This window comes from Panthera onca, chromosome B4 (genome assembly GCF_046562875.1).
Source record: "Panthera onca isolate mPanOnc1 chromosome B4, mPanOnc1 haplotype 2, whole genome shotgun sequence".
NCBI lineage: Eukaryota > Metazoa > Chordata > Mammalia > Carnivora > Felidae > Panthera > Panthera onca.
Window position 1 is genome coordinate 132742220 of NC_138345.1, and position 20525 is coordinate 132762744.

Genomic DNA, 20525 nt, shown 5'->3' on the forward strand with positions numbered 1-20525 from the left:
GCTGAGGATAAATTCATTCAAATACAATTATTTTAAAGACAGAAAGACTACCTAGTTTTATCTCATGCAACATTTTGTGTCTATTGTTTAATTTATTTTTTTTAAATTTTTTTCATGGTTATTTATTTTTGACAGAGAGAGAATGCGAACGGGGGAGAGGCAGAAAGAGAGGGAGACACAGAATCAGAAGTAGGCTCCAGGCTCCGAGCTGTCGGCACAGAGCCCGATGTGGGGCTCAAACTCATGAGCTGTGAGATCATGACCTGAGACGAAGTCGGACGCTTAATCGACTGAGCCACCCAGGCACCCCGCGTCTATTGTTGAATTTAATCTCACATGGTTATTAGTTCAATATTATGATCTCCACTTTACAGATAAGGAAACTGAGACTCCAAGAGGTTTAGTTATTACACAAGAACATACAGCTATTCACCAACAAAACCAGGACTCTGCTCTATGACATCCCCCCTGTCTCCTAAAACAACAACAACTGTACTTCATTCGTAGGCTAACTTTCTTATTTTGCACAGGCCTTGCGTATTACTGGGGGTGGGGGCATTTTAACTCAATTCAGAGGTATTATAACGGTATCTTTCAAAATGTGCTTGGCTTACACTATAATAATGCAATAAGGAATCTGACTAATCGAGTCCCCTGACTCTAAAGCCAGAATGTTTTCCACTCTCAAGCCATGTGGAAGGATGCTAAGTTCCCCACTGGCCGATGCTGCCTAATTCTCTTAAATGATTCAGATGTAAAAGAGAAAATGGCATCTGTCTAATTAACACCGCCCGGTTAAACATAGCTGCCAAGGGACAGCCTCAGGACGATGTTTACAGAACAGTCTTTCCAGCCCCTCGGGCCCCAAGTGAGAGATGATAGTGAATCTTCCATCCTTATCAACCAGGAACAGAGATGCCCCAGAGATGGTGACAGGCCGGGCAGGCAAAGGGAGGAGAAAGGGGAAGGCGCTGCTGGCCTTCATTTCCCCGCTCCTGGAGCTTGGGGATTCAGGGAACGACGGGAGGCAGATCCCACAGGCTCCCTCCGGCAGCGAGTCCACAAAAACAAAAGCCCTCCCTGCGAACCTGGGTCTTCCTCTCAGGCCCGGAGACCTTCGGCCAAGCGCCTACCACCTGCTAAGACTGCTAGGTGCCCGCTGCTCTGAGCCCTTCCCTGGACAGAAAGGCACAATAAACACACTACCTCTCTTCCAGCTTCCCATCGCAACATGGAAGCCATTGCCAAGTTTGACTTCACCGCCTCCGGCGAGGATGAGCTGAGCTTTCACACCGGAGATGTTCTGAAGGTAGGTGACGTGGGGCCCCGGGGAGCCGCGGGGGAGTTTGGGTTACTCTGGTCTGGTCACTGTGTTCATCGAACAAGCCATGGCTTTGTTTCTTTTCTTTTCTTTTTTAAGTTTATTTGTTTATTTTGAGGGAGAGAGAGAGAGAGAGAGAGAACGAGTGGATGAGGGGCAGAGAGAAAAAGAGAGAGAGAGAGAATCCCAAGCAGGCTCCACACTGACAGTGCAGAGCCGGCTGTGGGGCTCAAACTCACACAATGTGAGATCACGACCTGAGCCGAAGTCAAGAGTCAGATGCTTCACCCACTGAGCCATCCAGGTGCTCCCCCCATGCCTTTGTTTCTTCAGAACTGCATGTGGTTTCTTTCAAAAAAGAGAAATTCACCTCAATCAAAAGGGTTCCTTCTGAGCTCTCGGGTGCCAGTTACCAGGGTACATGATGGAAATAAGTCACCATCCTTGTCCTGAGATACTTGTGGTCTGGAGAGGGAAAGAAATCCATCCAAAGGGCTCTTACAGATGTTCTCGTCTAAGTGCTCAGGGAGCACAGGTGAGGGAACAAGGGATCCCACTCGAGAGATGGGAACACCTGTGGCCGGGGAATGCAGGGAACGTGGCTGGACGCTTACCGGAAGCTCAGATGTAAGCAAGCCCACATGGCTTCAGTGAGCACTGTGAGGTTCAGTGTCGCCAAAACTCAACCGAGGGTGCAGGCTGGAGACAGCCGGGAAAAGATGACTGGAACAGACGTGGGCCAATGGAGGCCATGCACACCCCGGCCGCTCGGAGATGCCTTAAAACCTGCCTAACACCCACACTTGAGTTGTTGTGGCTACGTGCAGAGACAAAGTGGCCTTGGACTTCCACATTCCATGCATCACACTTGTGGGCTTCACATCTTAACCCCGATTTTGAGCAAAAGCAGAAGCCCTTCTGCAGGCCATTTGGGGAGTCTGTGACGCTAATGCCCACCCCCCCGCCCAGCACCGGCCTGGCCACAGAGCACCCTCAGAAATCCTGATTCCTACTCCTCAGCAGCCGACATGGGCCTTCTCAGCCTGCACAGCAACACTGAGGCCACCAGTGTCTCGCCCCTAAGAAGTATATTTGCCGTAGTGAGAGCCTTGTCAGTACGTGACGGGGTGACTCAGAAAGTCACTTGGTTTGGGACTTGAACACCCCCAGTATTCATCCTTCTAACCGCTCTCACCTTGCAAGCTCTAGTAATATAGCTGTGAAGGGTGTGCCTTCTATGCTGGAGCTTCTCAAGGTCAAAACGTCACCTGGGCCGCCCACCCAGGAAGAGGCGACCTTCACTTCTGTGGGATCTTACCAAGGTCACAGAGGCATCTGCCACACGGTGAGCAGTCCCTCCCTTCTCTCTGGGATATTGTGACCATGTGATTATCAACCGCTATACAGGGTCCTCGCTCAAGAGAGGCCAACGGGCCAACTCCCACCCCTCATCTCCCATTGCGAACAGAACCCAATATCTTGCTCAAGAGTTTCCTATTCCTCAGAAAAGCAGAAAGAAAAAAACGTTCCTCAACTCTGCTTCTCAGTCCACCTCCTGATTTCTTTCTTCTCCTTGGCTCCCAACACCAGGAAGAGTTCCCTGTGCTGGTGCCTCTACTTCCTCACCTCCCACTGAGTCTGCTGGAACTTTCTGGAAACTGCCTCTTACCCTCAACACTCCCTTCAAGTCCACCCGTGATCTCCTTAATGTATCATAGCATGACACTACTATACCGCCTGTAGAAGGTGACACCGTTAGCTGTCCCTCTTCTGCATCTGACTGGACCTCTGCCTCGCTCCTCAACATTACTCTGTCCTGAATATTCTTCTTGAGATCTCTCAAGCAATCCCCTGCCTCACGAGAGAGGAGTCTGATGAAGTAAAAAGGAGCAGGAGTTTAGAGCCAGAGAAGTTGGGAGTTCGAATCCCAGCTGACTAGCTGTGTGGCCCTGGATCGGTCCCCTGCCCCTCTGAGCTTCACTGTCCTTCATCTGCAAGCGGGGACCGTAACTATTTTGCAGGGTTTGGGGAAGGATTAGAGGTAATGGCCCCACCTCAAAGTGGATGTTCCGTGAATGGTTGCCGTATTCCAGTATTGCCCATTCCTGCCACCGTTCAGACCATCGCCACAGGCCCTTGACTGACTTCATCACCTCCTGTCTCTTACTCCTTCAATCATTCTACGTACTAGTCTTCGGAGGATCTTTCTGGGAAAAAAAATCAGGTCAGATCACCTCCTTGCTCAAAAACATTCAGTGGTTCCCCATTACCAGTTGATAGAAAGTTAAGCCACCTGGGCCCAACCCGCTCCCCAACCTCCCCAAGCTCTCGTCCGTGAACACACACACACATACATACACGCACGTGCACCTACACACACCCTTGCGTATGTAATGCCCAGGTCACGCTGCAATATATACACCGAGTTTCTCGCACTCTCCCCGCCCTCCAAATGCCTTTCTCCTCCGCAGGCATATTTGACTACCTCTGCCTCGGAACCCTCACTAATCCTCCACACCCTCTATGGCCCCAGCAAAATGAGTCACTCCCTCTTTAGCTCTTCCACGGCACGGCAACACACGTCATTCAAGGTGCTGCTGATCTCCCCTCCCGAGACGGTTATTTATGAGCAGCCAAACCCCTGTGCTCTAACGCACACTACACCCACCTCCCATCACTGCCCTTACCCTGTGGGATCCTGACCGCCGGTGCATGTGTTGGCTATTCCACTCGCCAAAGCTCTGTGAGGGCAGGGGCCAGGTCTGCCTCAGTGTCCAAAACAGCAGAAAGTTGACCCTCCCTAATATTTGGTGAATGAATGAGTGGTGGTTTCCTCCATCTATGAGCTCCCTGAGAGCAGAGCCGAGCCGGTTCATCTTTGTGTCTTCCCAGCAGCGCCCCCACGCGAGTCACAGCCCCACATAGGTGCTCAGCGCAAACTGCGTGAATTGTTAAATTGCATTTCTGCACGCTCGTGTAGAATTCCATCAGGAGGGCAAACCTGTCCTTTTCAAATTCTGTCCCTTGCAGCTGTGCTGATGGAAAGAAAAGTGGAGAGGGGCTTGTTGGCGGAACCCCACAGCATGTCTCTATCACGGCGGTCGGTAGCCCTGCCCGTGGGTCTCTATGTGTGACTGCAACATCTGCCCCTCCGCTCCAGAGATGGGTACAAAGCCCCAAGATCTTGCAATTGCTTTCCAAAGCAGCTCTTGACCGCCCCAGCAATTTACTCCTGGGATGCTCTTTCATCCTAGACTTTTCGTGCTAAAAGACGAAACAGACTTTTTCACTAAAAGGTACAAACAATGTCTGACGAGCTCACCACCAGCTAACCCCCTCTAGACTGTGAGTTCCCCAGGACACAGGCCTCAGCTTCTTCATCTCTGTATTCCCAGCACCTAAGCGCAAACAGCAGGTGCTCACTAGATGCCGATCAAAGGACGATGAACAAGATGGTGGACGGGGAACTCTGGCCGAATGGCTCGATCCAGCTTCTCCTGTGACGGAAACATTAGGAGTCAGATAATTTTATGTTCATGCCTCAACCCCTTGGACCTGCAGCTCTGTGCAGCCCCAGACTTAACATTTTTCCTTTTAAATCTGCCGCTGTTTTTTTTTAAAAAAAAAACGACCCAGTCCATTTCCACCTGCTTCTGTACTGTGTCTAACTCAGCCCTGTTTCTTCCTACTAAAACAGTGACCTGAAAGCATGAAGAGTTAATCCTATGTAATTAACTGCAATACTTCAGATTTCTGCTATGCCTCTAAGAGCTATAATTCCATCCAATTTTAAAATTCTCCCAACTGTACATTTTGTCCTCTTCCCACGTCTAACTTATTCTCAGGCCATGTAACCCAGAAAATTATTCTCGTAGGCAACATTATCCGAATTAACATACAGTAAAGTGAAGTGTAAAACCTCATGTGTTTAGGCTGAACCCCTTGCTCGAGTTTTCATGATGGGGACAAGAGATAGGGGGAACCGAACAGACAGAGAGATGAGAAGAACAGGAAGTATGGGGCCCTGGGCCAACAACGGCAGAAGGAAACCACCTCCCCCCAAACACTCCTCTTTGCAGAAAATGAGATTCTTTTAAAACCTTGCCTTCTATACGCCATAAAAAGCCTGTAAATTCACCTCTCTGGGAACACGATCTTAGGCAGACGGAGCACCAGGTGGTGGGGAGAAATGGCCGCCATTGTGGGATAATCTTTCAGTTGCTACAGGAGGTAGATGGGTGTGAGCCACAATTACTAAAATTACAGCTGGTTTCAGGTCAGAGAACTAAGTACATAGTTGGTTCTTACCGTGATGAGCCAATTTCCACATGGCCTCTTTTACCTTATCCCTGCTCACCTTCGTGTTTGACATTTGCTACCCAGCCCAAACATCGCACTCCCATGTGATGGGAGAAAGGAACTCCAAAGCCATACGTTGAGGGGTGAAGGCACGGAGTGAAATGTCCTTGTGTTCTCTGTGTGAATCCCGGGCACCGGTGCCGGGTTTCCGAGTGCTTTTTTTGACCTAGATTTTTCTGCTCCCCCCACTCCGCCCCCTCTTGGCATACACATACCCACGAGTCCTTAGTGATACCAGCAGTCATATTTGATGATAGAAACTATAAAGTTTTCTGTCCTCAGCAATTCTAGAACTCAAATATGAGACACACTTTTATTTCTTCAGAACAGGTGATTAAATTCAAAACATACACATATAATGCTTTAAAGAACTTATAAACCCTACTATGTCCTTCAGAGCTGGAGGTCTCCCTCCCAAGAATACCACATTTTGCAGAATTGTGTTTTAAAAAATTTTTAATGTTTATTTACTTTTGAGAAAGAGAGAGACAGAGGGAGGGAGGGGCAGAGAGAGAGGGAGACACAGAATCTGAAGCAGGCTCCAGGCTCTGAGCTGTCAGCAGAGTCTGCTGCAGGGCTCGAACCCACAAACCACGAGATCACGACCTGAGCCAAGGTCAGATGCTTAACCCACTGAGCCATCCAGGCGCCCCTTTCAGGATGCACTTTCTGAAGGACTTCGAGGTACCAGAGCTCATCTGATCCTCACATCAGCTCGGGAGATGCTAGCTGGTTGTCACTGTCCCCATTTATCAGATGGCTAATTGACCTGCGGAAAGTCACACAGCGAGTGACAGGGCCAAGCTGGAAACCAAGCCTTCTCAATTCCAAACTCGGAGGGCCGGCCCCTTTCTTCCACCCCGGGGGTGATATTCGAAATATCAGTTACTTCGCTGTCTTCATCTCTGCTCCTCTCTGGGACAGAGAAACCCGTGGGACTGAGACTTCAACTCCACCTGCCATAGGACGACTCTGAAATCCCCAATGCCAGCCCCAACCTCTCTGCCCAGCCCAGACACACATCTCCAACGGCTCACTGAGCTTTTCTCCTCAGACGCAGGGGGCAGCTTGGATTCACCCACATGCACCCACATGCAATCTGAAGCCCATGGGTTTTGCCTCAGACCTGCTTCTCTTCATGTATTAGCAAAGCCATCACCACCCACTCGGTCTCCCAAGGGCGAAATCCGGAGCCCTCCCGGAGTCCACTTCTCCCTTGGTTCCAAGAACAGTCGCGAAATCCCGCACACTTTGCTTCCAGGTTCCTCTCAAATACCCCTTCGCCCCTCGCTGGGATGGCTGCACTCCCTTCCCAGACTTTCCCCCCCACAATCCGTCTTCACGTTCTGATGCAGGGCTCTTTCTTGGCTCTAATTCTTGCTGTGTTACGTCCCTGCTCAGAATCCTTTAGTGGTTCCCCATAAATTTCAAGATGGAAGCCCAGACTTTCCAACATGGGCTACAAGGGCCTGTACCTCTGGTATCCCCTCGGCCCCTGGGGCCACAATCTAAACTCCCGCGGGACGGAAGCCTTTCATTCCCAGAATGCACCTCACTTCCTCTCATCCCAGAAGTTCCTGCGCCGCCGCCGTCTGACTTTGCCTGGGTAACTCCTTCCGTTGCCTGGGCAACCCCAGGGCCTCTCCTCCAGGCAGTCTTTCCTGCTCACCTTCTGCTTTCTCCTTTAGTGTAGCATGTCTATCAGTTACGGAGTCTTCAGCTACAAGAAACAGAAACTTAAATGCGGCTTAAACAATAATGCAAATTTATTACTTCTCATACAAAGTCCTGAAGCAGGAGGGCTCCAGCGTGGCTAATTCAGTGGCTCAATGACACCATTAAGCTTCTTTTCATTTTTTTGCTCTGCCATCTTCATTATTGTTCAAGTCCATGCCGCCCGCTTTAGAAACATTCTCAGTGGGGGATGGAGGCAAATATTTGTCTTTTAATAGCGAAACTACTATTTTCTGAAATAACCAGAAGCCACATAGAGCCAAGTGGTGAGTCATATGAGTAATCAAGGGAAGTGATAGCATTTGGGGTCACAGTCAAAGAAGGACCATACAGTAATGAGACCGAACTTCTGGTTTTGCTTGTGATCTGGCTCTAAAAGCAAGTTTAGAAAAGGCATCCCAAACATCTTGAGTTACGTCCAAATTGTGAAGCTCTCACAAGCTCTCACACTCACATGGAGTGTGAACACAGACAGTTACTGTTTTCAAAGCTGGCCCCACTGGATGTTTAAGTTTTAATTTGCTTGTTGAAAAAAAAAAAAGGAACAAATTAAATTTTTGAAAGGTTCCTGGTTACCTAGCAGAGAAGAAAAAAACCATGGAGTGGCTGCTCTTGCCTTCCCAACACCTGCTCACATGAGGAGCTTCAGATGCTGAGATCTGGGACACACGAGTTTCCAACATATAAAGAGAAAGGATTGCAGAGAGGCCCCTGAATGCTGAGTCTGGGAGGTCACACCACGGTGGCGTCCCATGTGTGGATGGCACTAGGGGACAGAAATTAGCTCGGGGTCAAGGAAGCCAAACTCTAGAGACAAACCTGTTGCTCTCCCACTGGAGCGCCTGTGTTGTCTCTCTGGCTTATTTCCCTCTAAATCCGAAAGGGTGTTCTTTGCCCCGCAGCCCCTCTCTTGTGCCTCTTGGCGTCCTCCCTACAATCTTTGTCCTTCCTTCCTTCTCTTCCATGTAGATCTTAAGTAACCAAGAGGAGTGGTTCAAGGCGGAGCTTGGGAGCCAAGAAGGATATGTGCCCAAGAATTTTATAGACATCCAGTTTCCTGAGTAAGTATTTCCAGCCTGCTGACACGGGCCTACCCACTCACACTCCCCTTACTTTTTCAGCAGTCACTAAAATTATCCATCCATACCCAAGACACTGTCAAAACCGGTTGCCTCTGGAGAGGGAATCACAAAGCTGAAGGCCAGGGTGGGAGGGAGATTTGCATTTCACTGCATTCCCTTTTGAATTTTATACCATGTGCATGTATCGCCTATTTTAGGTTTATAAGCTAAACTCATCTATAACCGCAATCACAGGGTTTCCACAAATTCCACCGGGGGCGCTGTTGGCCACCCGTGTCAGAAGCTGCCTCTTCAGAGCGAGTCTTTTCTCCCAGCCTCTTCCACCCTCACCAGGGACCCCACACAGCTCCTTGCCTTCCCTAAACCGTGCTCAAACCAGTGAGAACAGAGTGGGGGGAAGAGGAAATTCCCTTCCTAAGGAGGAAACAGAAAAATTGAGATTGGGTCTCGTTTGTCTCAAGAATCGACCACAAAGGTTAGATAGAAATCTAATCTGGTCCGCGAGTCACAGTCTAGCCCAAAGAGCAGAGGGCTGTTAGAAACCCCAAGCGGTGTTGGCGACCCTGTGAACCAGGACTGACCACTGAACCGACAGAATGACCACTGACCTCAGCCCTTGATGTTGCCCTGTAATCTCCTCAATGACCCCCTCACACCTTCTCGCTCCTCAAGCCTCCAGCTCCTCCCCCACCGCACTGTGGACTCAGGGCCTTCCTTCCAGGGTCACTGGGACGATCAAGCCACCGGAAAAGCCCCTCTTGCCCATCCCCCCACCTGACTCACTGCATCCACCCACCTCCTGCAACTTACTGGGACACTGCCTTTCCTGCAGCTGTTTGGGAAGAATCGTCTGTGCCTCTGGCAGAAACTCTCCCCTCTCTCTCTGTCTCACATCAATTCTCTCTTCCTCTCTGCTGGGTCACTCCCATCCACAAAGATGCTGCAATGTCTCCCGTCTAACAAAAAAAAAAAAAATTCTTGATCCCAAGTCCCCTTCCAGCTACCACTCCCCTTCTTCAAAAGAATTGTGTGCACTCTTATCTCTAACTTCTCTCCTCCTACTGAAACCTTTTTATCAAGGTCACAGTGAACAACTGGGTCCACTGGTGGGTCCCGCTGTCTCAGCATGGTAGAACATAAGTTCCGTGGCAGCAAGGGCTCTTGTCCACCTTGCTCACCACTGTATCCCGAGTGCCCAGAAGCAGGTCAGCACATAGTAGATATTTGATAAAAACTGTTGAATGAACAAGTGAATAGCTTTGGAATGATGTGTAATAATGTAACCCTGCCCACTCGTTTAACATATAGCGTGTGGACGTTTTTTGCAAGTCTTGAAGTCACGTGTCAAGCTCCCATCAGAGGATAAGTGTGTACTTTCTAAACGATCTCCTAACTGCTGGCTGCCTCTTCCAAAATATTTCCATTGAGGTATGGCTGCTGAGGAGCGTGGCCCATTCCTCTGCCCGGCCCCATTACATTTCCTGCACAAGGCAAAAGCTGTGGTGGGCAGTCCCTTGTTCAGCCCTGCAGCAAAGCACAACAGGTATCCTGGCAGGATTTCTAGGCAGGTGACCACCAGAAACCCTCTGCTTCCAGCCCCTCAGAGCCCAAAGAAACTTCGCCTGCAGCACCAGGTCTGGAATAAGGTGCTCCTGTCTGGAGTCTAGGTTCCTAAATTCCAGAGAGCGTAGAGAATTGCTCACAAAGGAATCCAAAGAGTGTGGGACATTCACCTTAGGGGGACGCACATACTAGCCTTCCAGGGGCAACAATGGAGCAGCCGCCTTGAGGAAATGGGGCCAGTCCCACTTAGGGCCGCTGAGTGATCGCAAACACTCATTTCGCTCTTGTGTGGTTGAGAGGTTTCTGGCCACCTGCCCTGAGGCTGCAGCTACTGTTTGCCTTGCCTCTATGGCAGCTCTTGGCCTTCACACGCGCTCTGCCACCTGCCGCGACACTTAGAGGCTGCCTGCCACCCTGACTGTTCCCCTGAAAGTGTAGTTTCCCCCCTGTTTCTTCTTTTCCACCATAAAGATTATTTTCCTGGATTTGGGGGAGGGCCCCGGAGCTGGCTGTGTAGACGCTGCTCTCTGGCCGCTGCTAGCCTTGCTCCATGCCACCCGGATCATGAGGGCCCCTGGGCTCTCAGGCGGGCCCACTGAGCTCTCAGCCTGGGGGAGAGCCCACGGCTCCCCAGCTCCGGTCCCCCAGCGCCTGAAGGGGCTCCTGTCTTGCTGGCACATCATCTGTCCCTGCAGCGCTCTTTCCTAGTGACATCCCTCACATAGCTGCCAGCAGGCGGCCGCTTCCCGCAGTGAGTCACTCCCACACTGTCCCATTTTGGTGCAGTGGCACATTTCCATGATTCAGGTTTTCCAAGCGAGAGAGAGGGAAGGAACAAAGGGGGTGCGTCAGGGGAACACTCACTTGCCTCGCCTGCAAACCGCCTAGAGCACGTGTTTGGTTTTAGAGGCCCCGGCCCCCCCTTCGGCCTCTTTCTGCTCTCTACTGACCAGAGTCCCCGGCCTCTGTCCCTTTGGCTCATCCCTTCTCCCCTTCCCCTCTATCGCTCTGGCAACTCACCAAGATCCTCTGGTTTTATCTCATCTAATAGATGGTTTCACGAAGGCCTCTCCCGACACCAGGCAGAGAACTTACTGATGGGCAAGGAGGTTGGTTTCTTCATCATCCGGGCCAGCCAGAGCTCCCCAGGGGACTTCTCCATCTCCGTCAGGTACTGGCCACCCCCAACCCAGACTGCTAAGGCCGTGAGGTGACCTCTTGAATGTGACCTATTTATTGCTCAGGAGCATGGTGGCCAAGGGGCCCAGGCATCTTATCAACTGGGATGCCGTCCATTTCCTTCCCATGACACATATATATAACTCTTCAGTACGCTGGTTTGTGGCCAAATTATGTAGATGTTCATCTGCTTCCCCTTCCAGCCCAAGTGCTTCTGGAAGGACAAGATTTTATTCTATTTCATCTTTGTGCCTTTAACAGTGCCTTGCACCCAGTAGGTGTTCAGTGAGTATTTGTGCAAGGAAGTGGGGCAGGAGAAGGAAGGGAGAATTCCCAGTTGTCCACATCTGTCTTGAGGTTTAAATCTGAACCTTTTCTTTAACTACTGATATATGTCGGAAGAAGGCTCCGAGGACAATTAAAATCCCAAGTCACTGCTGTAGGGGACAGAGGTAGTTGTACGTGGTGGCACAAAAAGAAGGGCTACGTCAACACACTGTAACGCAGCAAGCTGACAGCAGCAGATGGGAGCCGAGGAGGGCTGGGGTGAGGGACGGTAGCAGCAAAATCTCACTCGTGTGCGTGCCCGGGAGGAAGTGAGTCAGTCCAGGCATAAACATGACACAGCCCCACACTCAGAAACCCCAAGTCTGAGCACACTGCCTGTGGTCAGCCTGTCTGGAATCGCGAGTCCCATATCAGGCGTGGTGGCCACATGTGAAAGTGCATAAATTAACACTGATTTCCATGCAGGAGGAGACGTGTGTGGTGGGACCGCCTGTCAAGTTCATTGACAGGAAATGTTGGTTCAGATTGTTCAATACGCTTTGAAAGGCATACAGCTTTAGTGCTTTAAGCGCATAAATCCAATCTCAGGTAATGAACTGAGGCCACTTTACTCTTTAGAAAGAATGGATATTTTAAGGAATAGGTAGGAAGGACTTACAAATAATGGGTCAACCGTTCATATGCACGTATTCCTCTAAAGTGCTCAAAAATAGCTTGGTCTCATTAGCTTTGCCCTTGCAATCTTACTTAAACTCTTAATTTTCCTTAACTAAAACTTTTTTTTTTTTTTCACAGCTTAGGCAGTAGTAAATTTTAGCTCAGGCCTACACTGATGTATCACAGATTCTAAATTTGTCAGGTTTTAATGCAATTGTTCTCTATTGATAAATCCTACAACCAAATCTCTTTCTTAAGGGCCCTGATTACAGACTGGACCCCGGAAATGGTTACATTGAAGGGCATCTCTTGGTGCCTTTGGTTTGCATGAAGTGGACTGTGGCTTTTCAGCTAGAAATTATGGTTTATATTTCCTCCACTAAGGTGAATTCTCCAAAACGGTCAGCCTTGACTTCTGCCAGTGCAGCTCCTTGTGAATATCGCCATAATCATGATTATATCTCTTGCAGAAATGTAGCATAATATATTCCAAAGCAAATCATTTTCATTTATTCATACATCTGCTTTCTGTCATGCAAAGATAATTAAGAGCTAATTGTAGTCCTATCACTTAGCATTTGTTAAGGGTCTGAAACACTAGGTTTTAGAGTCTGGAGCCCTGAGTAACATCCTTTTCTCGGCCCCTCTCTGAACTTGACACATTGGTGCAGCCACTCTCTCTCCATGGGCGCACATGACCAGCTGCAAGCCCGACATCCAGTCCTCTCAGCTCATGAGAGAGCAAGGGTTAATGTTTCCCTCTCTGTTTCTTTGACTAAGAGGTGGTAGATGAATAATTATATCACAAGAATATTTCCTCCTCCACGCACAGATGTGAGGAGTAATGACTTAATGAATTAAGCCATGTGGTGTTAGAGTGAAGAAAGCATCTGTTAGGGGCCACCTCCAAGGGGAAGGCCATGCAGTGATTGCAAAGTCAGTTCTACCCTAGAGCAGTCCAGCAGAGGTCACTGCGCAGGCTCACCTGGCTCTGAGCAGAGCCCAGCACATAAGAGACTGAAGATCAGTCATAATTCCTGTCCCCTCTGAACATGGACCACTGATTCCATCCTTAAGAAACCTGCACTAACCTTCCGAGGTATCTTTACTCTCCAACTCTCTTTAAATTCGTGACCTTTCTGTTGGATCAGGCAATTCATATCATTAGTTTATTTTTAGACATAAATGTATGTCTGTTTGACAAATAAACTTGACATCCAAAAGAGAAGGACTTGGTGATGGAGAAACACTGAGAAATTGAGCTGTTACTAATTGAGCTATTAGTAAAGGCCAAGGTCCCCCTTTCCAGGTGAATAAAATCCAATTTCTCCAATCCTGGTACAAATATTTCCAGCTGGTGCTAAAAGGTGCCGATCTAAAAGAAGTTAGCATGTGTACACGGTGTGACAGGCCCAGTTCACTAGACTGGAATCAGAGAGCGAGGTTCTTGCCTCAGCTCTGCCACTCACTCACGGTGGCCTTGGCCAAGCCCCCGCCATCTCTCTGAACCAGCGTCCTCCTTCATCTGTAACATGGAGACAAGGCTAACCAATCTCAGAGGTCCTTTACAATGAAAACACCACATCGCTATATAACTTTTCTCCCCTAAAAGTTCAAAATCTTCTGTAACCTTACTTATGTAAAACGTAAACCAAGACCAAGAGATCGCCTTTATATAGAAAACCGATTGTGACAAATTTCTCAAGGTGGTCTCTTACTGTCCAGAGCTAGTTTATGGGCTTAAAGGAGCTGGTTCAAAGTATTTCTGATAATGGAAAGGTCACAGGGGTGAAAAGCCCTCCCCTCTGAGTCTTGTCAGAGTTCTTAGCGTAGTACAGAACTCAGGGATTGCCACGTTTCAAACAAACATTGTAAAGAGTCCTTAACCTTGTAGTCATTAAAGCACTCACAACATTTTTTTCTTTCCTTTTTTTTTTTAAAGAACTTTTTTTTAAAATATTTATTTTTGAGAGAAAAAGAGTGTGCGAGCTGGGGAAGGGCAGAGAGAGAGAGGGGCAGAGGATCTGAAGCAGGCTCCAGGCTCTGCGCTGACAGCAGAGAGCCCGATGCAGGACTCGAACCCACAAACCGTGAGATCATGACCTGAGCCGAAGTCAGACACTTAACCAACTGAGCCACCCAGGCACCCTGGAAACATTTTTTTTCTTATGAAAGGTCGGCTCCAGTGTCAGAAAATAGATTATCTTCTGCTGATGTAAAAATCCTTTCTAATGCAGCCTGTGTCCTGAACGGTCCCTCCCACAAATCTCCCCTTAGAATTTAACTGAGCCAGCCCCACCTGCCACTGGATAGGCAGGCACCTGCGGTTCCATTTCCTGCCCAAACAGAACTCCAGCATCCCTGGAGGCAGTCAGTCCTGGGGGGTGGGGACATTGTCGTGATGTAATATACAATGTGGATTCTCCTTGATCTGTAGGCATGAGGATGATGTTCAGCACTTCAAGGTCATGAGAGACACCAAGGGTAATTACTTCCTGTGGACAGAGAAGTTTCCATCTCTAAATAAGCTGGTGGACTACTACAGGACGACCTCCATCTCCAAACAGAAGCAGATCTTTCTGAGGGATAGAACCCGAGAGGATCAGGTACACCTCAGGCCCCGATCAGCCCAAGTCTGGAGATTTTAGGCAACATGAGTCCTATGTGACCCGTCAAGGCAATGCATTTGATGGGCATGTCCTCTGAGTATTCTGGAAGACAGAATCTCAGATCTGGAGGTCAGATCTCAGTTAAACCCTGTCTTAACACTTCCTAGCCATGTGACTTAGGAAAGTTGTCCAATCCTGAGTTTACTGACCCGTAAAACCAGAAGGTGGTGATACCTAGCCCACAGGATGGTTGTGAAGGTTGGAGAAGATAATGTATCCCCTCCCCTTACGTCATTCCTAACAATGCTACAAACAACACTCAGCAAACATCAGCTCTTACCTGTAGATACTTTATTTTGTTATTATAAATACTACTACATCATAGCTTTCAGCCTAGCTTAGGAGTTGCCCAGAGATGAAGGCCAGGGGGCCACACACAGGGATGTTGGAGAGCAGCCTGGAGTCTAGGACTAAGGCAGTGGGGAGAGCTTTGTCCCAGGAAAGGAGGGTGGGGGTGTTGGAGGAAAAAAATTGACCTGGAATTCTTGCTCTTAGAACATTATGAAATATAAATATTTTAATAAATTATTTTCTTAAGTTTATTTATTTTGAGAGAGAAAGAGAGAGAGAGCAGGGAAGGGGCAGAGAGAGAGAGGGAGAGAGAGAATCCCAAGCAGGCTCAGTGCTGTCACCGTATGATCACAAACTGTGTGATCATGACTTGAGCTGAGGTCAAGAGTCAGACGCTTAACCAACTGAGCCACCCAGGTGTCTCTAGAGTATCATTTTAATAGAAAATGCATCAGACAAACCTAGCTTTAAATCCTGACTTCATCACTAACTGTCCTTGTTGCCTAGCCAAGTTAAAAAACCTTTCTGAGGATCAGATTTCTCATCTGTAGAATGGAGAGAAAAGAATACCTCCCCCCCTGGACTGTTGTAAGGATTAAATAAGACAGTATAGTGATAGCACTTGCCATAGGGTCTGGACAATAGTAAACACCAAGGAAAAGTTAAGTTGCCTCCTGTAGGTAAATTCACCGCCCCTCCCTCCCCCTGCGCACGCACACACACACATTATAAAATATCTTTCAAAGGAAATGACATGGTTATAAGAAAGAGGTGGGTATTATACGAAGAAGCCTTCTCTGGAATAGTTGAAATCCCAGAAAACAAGTTATCTGAAAAGGCATTGAGACTTTCAAAGCAACACATGCCCTGGGGAAGTAGAGAAAACCATTTCAGGTAATTGGTTAATTGTAAGCTTGAGAAGTGACAGTTCTAGGAAAAAAGGGTGTTCCCAACAAGTGCCCATAAAAGTTCAGAAAGGAAACAAAGGTTAACTAAAGACCTTGTGAGTTATTTTAATCAAGAAACAGACAGAGGTATTAATTTACTAGGATGTGCATGCAGAGTTAAAAGAGTTAGCATAAAAGTGCATTAAACTAGATTAAACGAGTTCATATTCGTAAAGCACTTAGAGGGGCGCCTGGGTGGCTCAGTCCATTGAGCATCCAACTCTTCATTTCAGCTCAGGTCATGATCCCAGCGTCATGGGCCTGCTTGGGATTCTTTCTCTCCTCCCTCTCTGCCCCTCCCTGCGCTCAAGGGCACATACTCTCTCTCTCTTCAAACAAATAAACTTTTTTCTTAATTAACAAAATAAATAAATAAACAAATAAAGCACTTAGAATAGCGCCTGGCATATGTGAAGCCCAGGGCCCTGTGTAATTGTTAAATAAAAATAACAAGAAAGGACCTCTGAGTCACAAGGTTATGGCCGCATTAAGCAAAAAGCCTTGCTCCTTCCCAGCATGCCCAGCAGCAGGCCTGGTTTCCATGGTGCTGCAAGAGGGTTGCTGTGTGGGTCTCTATCACCAGGCTATAAATGACAGTTAAAAATCACGCAAAGTCAATGGCAGAGCTTATCGGGAGGGCAGGCTGTCCCGTGGTGTGGCAACACGAGATAAGGAGGGGTGGCATTGTGTCAGTGAAACAGAATATTTAGCCTGATTACACAGAGAAAAACAAGCCCGCTAGGAAGGGACTGACTGGGTAGCACGTGGAAAGTGAACCAAAGGCCCGAAATCCCCAACCTGGGAGAATCTGAGAACGTAGAGGCCACTTCTGAAACTGCGAGGGCCCGAACTGTCACCGGTTGTGTTTAGGCTGCCCGCCCCCCGCCAGCTGTTTCTTGGAGCTGTCTCTCCAGCAAAGTCTTGAAACAGCTGCCAGAAGGGTGGGGTGGGGCCGGGAGATTGGGGAGGAGGATGGAACCACATCACCTTCGTGCTCTCCCAGGGTCACCGGGGCAACAGCCTGGACCGGAGGCCCCAGGGAGGCCCACACCTCAGCGGGCCCGGGGGAGAAGAAATCCGGCCGTCGATGAACCGGAAGCTGTCGGATCATCCGGCGCCCCCTCCCTCGCAGTACCCCCCGGCACCGCCACAGCAGCAGCGCTATCTACAGCACCCCCACTTTCATCAGGTACCTCCAAACAATGACGTGGGCACAGCGAGGTAGGGAAGGGGAGGCTCAGGCCACTTAGTGTGGGAAAATTCCCTACAGTGTCACGTACAACCGTCCGTGCTTGGGGGTCTGTCGTGGTCCTGGGACTGTGGGCGGGGGAGGGCCATCTGAGGCCCGGCCTCATCAGGGCTGACGAAGTTCATAAAGACCCGGGACCTCCCAAATGGCAGAAATATGATAACGTGATGTAGGAACTGCTCTTGGCAAAGAAGTCTCTGTGAATTCGTTGGCTCCCCGCCTGAACACACATACACACACGCACGCACGCACATTCCTACCCTGAGGATTCAGCGAACCGTTGCTCCATTTTCCTGTCAGCCCCTTAACCCATCTGGCGGTGGAGATCCACAAGAAAAGCAGTTTAACACCCACAATAGAGCCTTGCTTATTTATTTATTTATCCCCTGCCTTGTTCCAGATGGGATTTGGGGCCACTTACCGAGACGGACAATACAGCCAGATAACATCGTTCCTAAATTCCTCAGTAGGGCATACGAAGCCCTTTGTGAGCTGTTTCCCCAGCCTCTTTCCTGCAGACTCTCCCCAAACCCCCCACCCCCCAGCCTCCCCACTCCTGGAGCAAACACACATTCCAGCAACACTGCACTATCTTTAGTTACCAGAATGATCGATTGTGTTTTCTCTCATACCTTGGGGGCTTTTTATATGATGTTTCCTTGGCCTAAAATGCCCTCTCCTGGCTGATCCTTCTCCTCCTCTAAGCTGGAGGCCAAGTATCACCTCCTCTAGGAAGCCTTCCTTGATTACCCTGGCAGACTCAGACATTCTCTTTACACTTAAATGTGTATGGTTTCCCCTCCAAACTGACCCTCCATGAAGACAAGGACCTTTTCTTTCCAGCTACAAATCCCCGGTGATTAGGACAGTACTACACACGGGGCAGGTGCCTGATAAATATTCTTTGATTGAATGAACGAAATCTGGCATGGTCTTCACAGCCGAAGGTCCCTTTGCTATCCTTCCACCTCACCCCACCAGCTGGGGCTTATCGTCATCAGCAGCAAGTATTCTTGGAACACTGGCTGTGTCCATGGCATCTGAGCAAGGCGCGGGGTTTGGGGGGGGGGGGTGCGGGCTGAGAGGGATGTGGTGCGGTGACAGGGTCCTCCGTTACATGTGTTTCTAGGAACGCCGGGGAACCAGCCTTGACATAAACGACGGGCACTGTGGCGTGGGCATGGCCAGCGAAATGAACGCCGCCCTCATGCACCGGAGACACACAGACCCAGTTCAGCTCCAAGTGGCCGGGGTACGTGAACCTTCCCTCTCTGGGCTCAGTGAAGGCGGCAAGAGGGGCACTTAGGGAAATGGTCGGTCCTCCAGGAGAGACACGCTGCTGGGAGCTCAGAACGGAGGTGGTGGGAACCCAGCAAGTGAGGGCGGAGAGGTGTCCCCGGGGCAGAGCCGATCCCGGTCTGTCGTCGTCTGGCCGCAGGGCCTTGCCCTGTCCTGGCTCCGGCTCTAGCGGAGGGAGATCTGTCGCCTTTTTCATTGCGATCCATCTGCCTCGGTTGCACTAGCACCGTGGGCTGTCAGCTTGGGCACGCTGCCATCCTCTCTGTCCCCTGAAGACAATAAAAAGACCACCTATCGATGCAGGGAGAGTAGTTGTCCAGGATTCTCTTGGGGCCTCGGAGAATAACATCTCCGCGGGTCAAAGTCCTGAGTCTCGGAGTTCTGATATCGTGCAGCGAGGTGGGCTTGCAGCTCCGGCGGGGCTTGGGGCGTCTCTGGAGAGCCACAAGCCAGCCTCCAGGGCAGACTGCTCACGGAGGACTCTGTCTGGCCGCAGAGCCTCCTCCGTGTGACCGTGGCTCCCAAGGCCAGCCCAGCCGCCCTGGCTCGGCAGGACCCCTCTGTGTTTCCCCGACAGCGAGTGCGGTGGGCCCGGGCGCTGTACGACTTCGAGGCCCTTGAGGACGACGAGCTGGGCTTCCGCTGCGGAGAGGTGGTGGAGGTGCTGGACAGCTCCAACCCGTCCTGGTGGACCGGCCGCCTGCACAACAAGCTCGGCCTCTTCCCCGCCAACTACGTGGCCCCCATGATGCGATGAGCCCCTTCCGGTGGGGCCCGAGGCTTTCGTCTGAAGCTGCCTGCAAGAGAGGGGGCAGGGGAGAACAGCTGGAACTACGTGTACATCCGTGTATATGCGTGTGCACATACGCGCCTATGTGTACGTGCATTCGATAATAGTAATTTATTGGCGATGCGGTCGTTTCATTAGTTGATATCAAAGGAAGTCAGGTGGAGAATTCTATTCGTACTTGTTTTTCTGCTCTCCCCTCAGCGGGTGTGTGGAAGGCAGGGGGAAAGTTGGGGTGGGGGGGCACAGAGACATGAAACCGAAGTTCTTCCTGTCCTTAAGATGGCACCGCTGCCTCCTGGTCTTGGGACTTTCACTGAGACTAGCCGAGCAGAGATCCACATCCCGGCGTTGGACCCAGAACAACAGGGTGGAGCCGGACTCGGTGGGGCCATGTTTCGGCTTTACCTCCGAGCCCCGCTCCCCTTGAGGTTTTGCAGGGCAACGTCCCTCCTGTGCGACCAGGGTGGGCACTGCCGGGCTGAGACCAGAGGAGCAGCCACACGGGACTGGAGCAGCGGGTGCCTGGAGGCCTGGGCGAGGCTGGCCTCCTGCCCCGTGCTCCTCAGCCCTGAGAAACAGAGACCGTGAGGAGCCCAGCACTGGCAAATGGGGGGTTTTTCACAAATCCCCACTGGCTTGCTTGGGTGTCACCTCTGTTTCCCCGGATACCAAGAAAGCAGCATCTACATTCTGTAAAGTGCTCGGAGAAGCCCTGGCTGAGAATGTGGGACTTTAAAGCCATTGTTTTACGACTCCCAGGGTGTCTCTTTGGGTCTCTATTGGTTTTCCGTTGTCCTGAGGATGCTTTGCCCAGTGGCAGAGAGGGAAGCCCACTCCACAAGAGCATTGACTAGCAATTGTTGATCGGTTGACTGACTGAACTTGACCCTGGGAGGGAGCCAGCTTTGACGGGAACTTCCTGTTGGATCTGGCCGTAGAGTCATTGCTGGCGTCCTCTCTCCAGCCTCGACCCAAGAGCTGCACCTGGGGAGAGGGACCCCATTGCCCCTGTCTCTCCTGCCACCTCAAAATAGAATTATGTTTCCTTGGGCTCAGCTGGGGTTGCGGAGCACAGGCTGGCCTGGCTGGGGAGAAGG

At 50.1% G+C, this 20525-nt stretch overlaps 1 protein-coding gene across 4 annotated transcripts in view; it reads left to right on the forward strand.

Annotated features, from left to right (window-relative positions):
- Window positions 1–19988, forward strand: part of GRAP2 (GRB2 related adaptor protein 2) — a 66064-nt gene extending 46076 nt beyond the window's left edge. For 3 of the 4 annotated variants that reach the window (XM_060656279.3, XM_060656277.3, XM_060656281.3), the window contains 7 exons: window positions 1218–1309; window positions 8384–8475; window positions 11111–11230; window positions 14621–14789; window positions 17094–17279; window positions 18469–18591; window positions 19135–19988. In XM_060656279.3, coding sequence (XP_060512262.3) covers window positions 1218–1309; window positions 8384–8475; window positions 11111–11230; window positions 14621–14789; window positions 17094–17279; window positions 18469–18591; window positions 19135–19395 — 1043 coding nt within the window. In that variant the 3' untranslated portion in view covers window positions 19396–19988. The remainder of the gene's footprint in view (window positions 1–1217; window positions 1310–8383; window positions 8476–11110; window positions 11231–14620; window positions 14790–17093; window positions 17280–18468; window positions 18592–19134) is intronic. The other variant, XM_060656280.3, reaches the window with a different exon arrangement.
- Window positions 19989–20525: the final 537 nt, after the last annotated feature.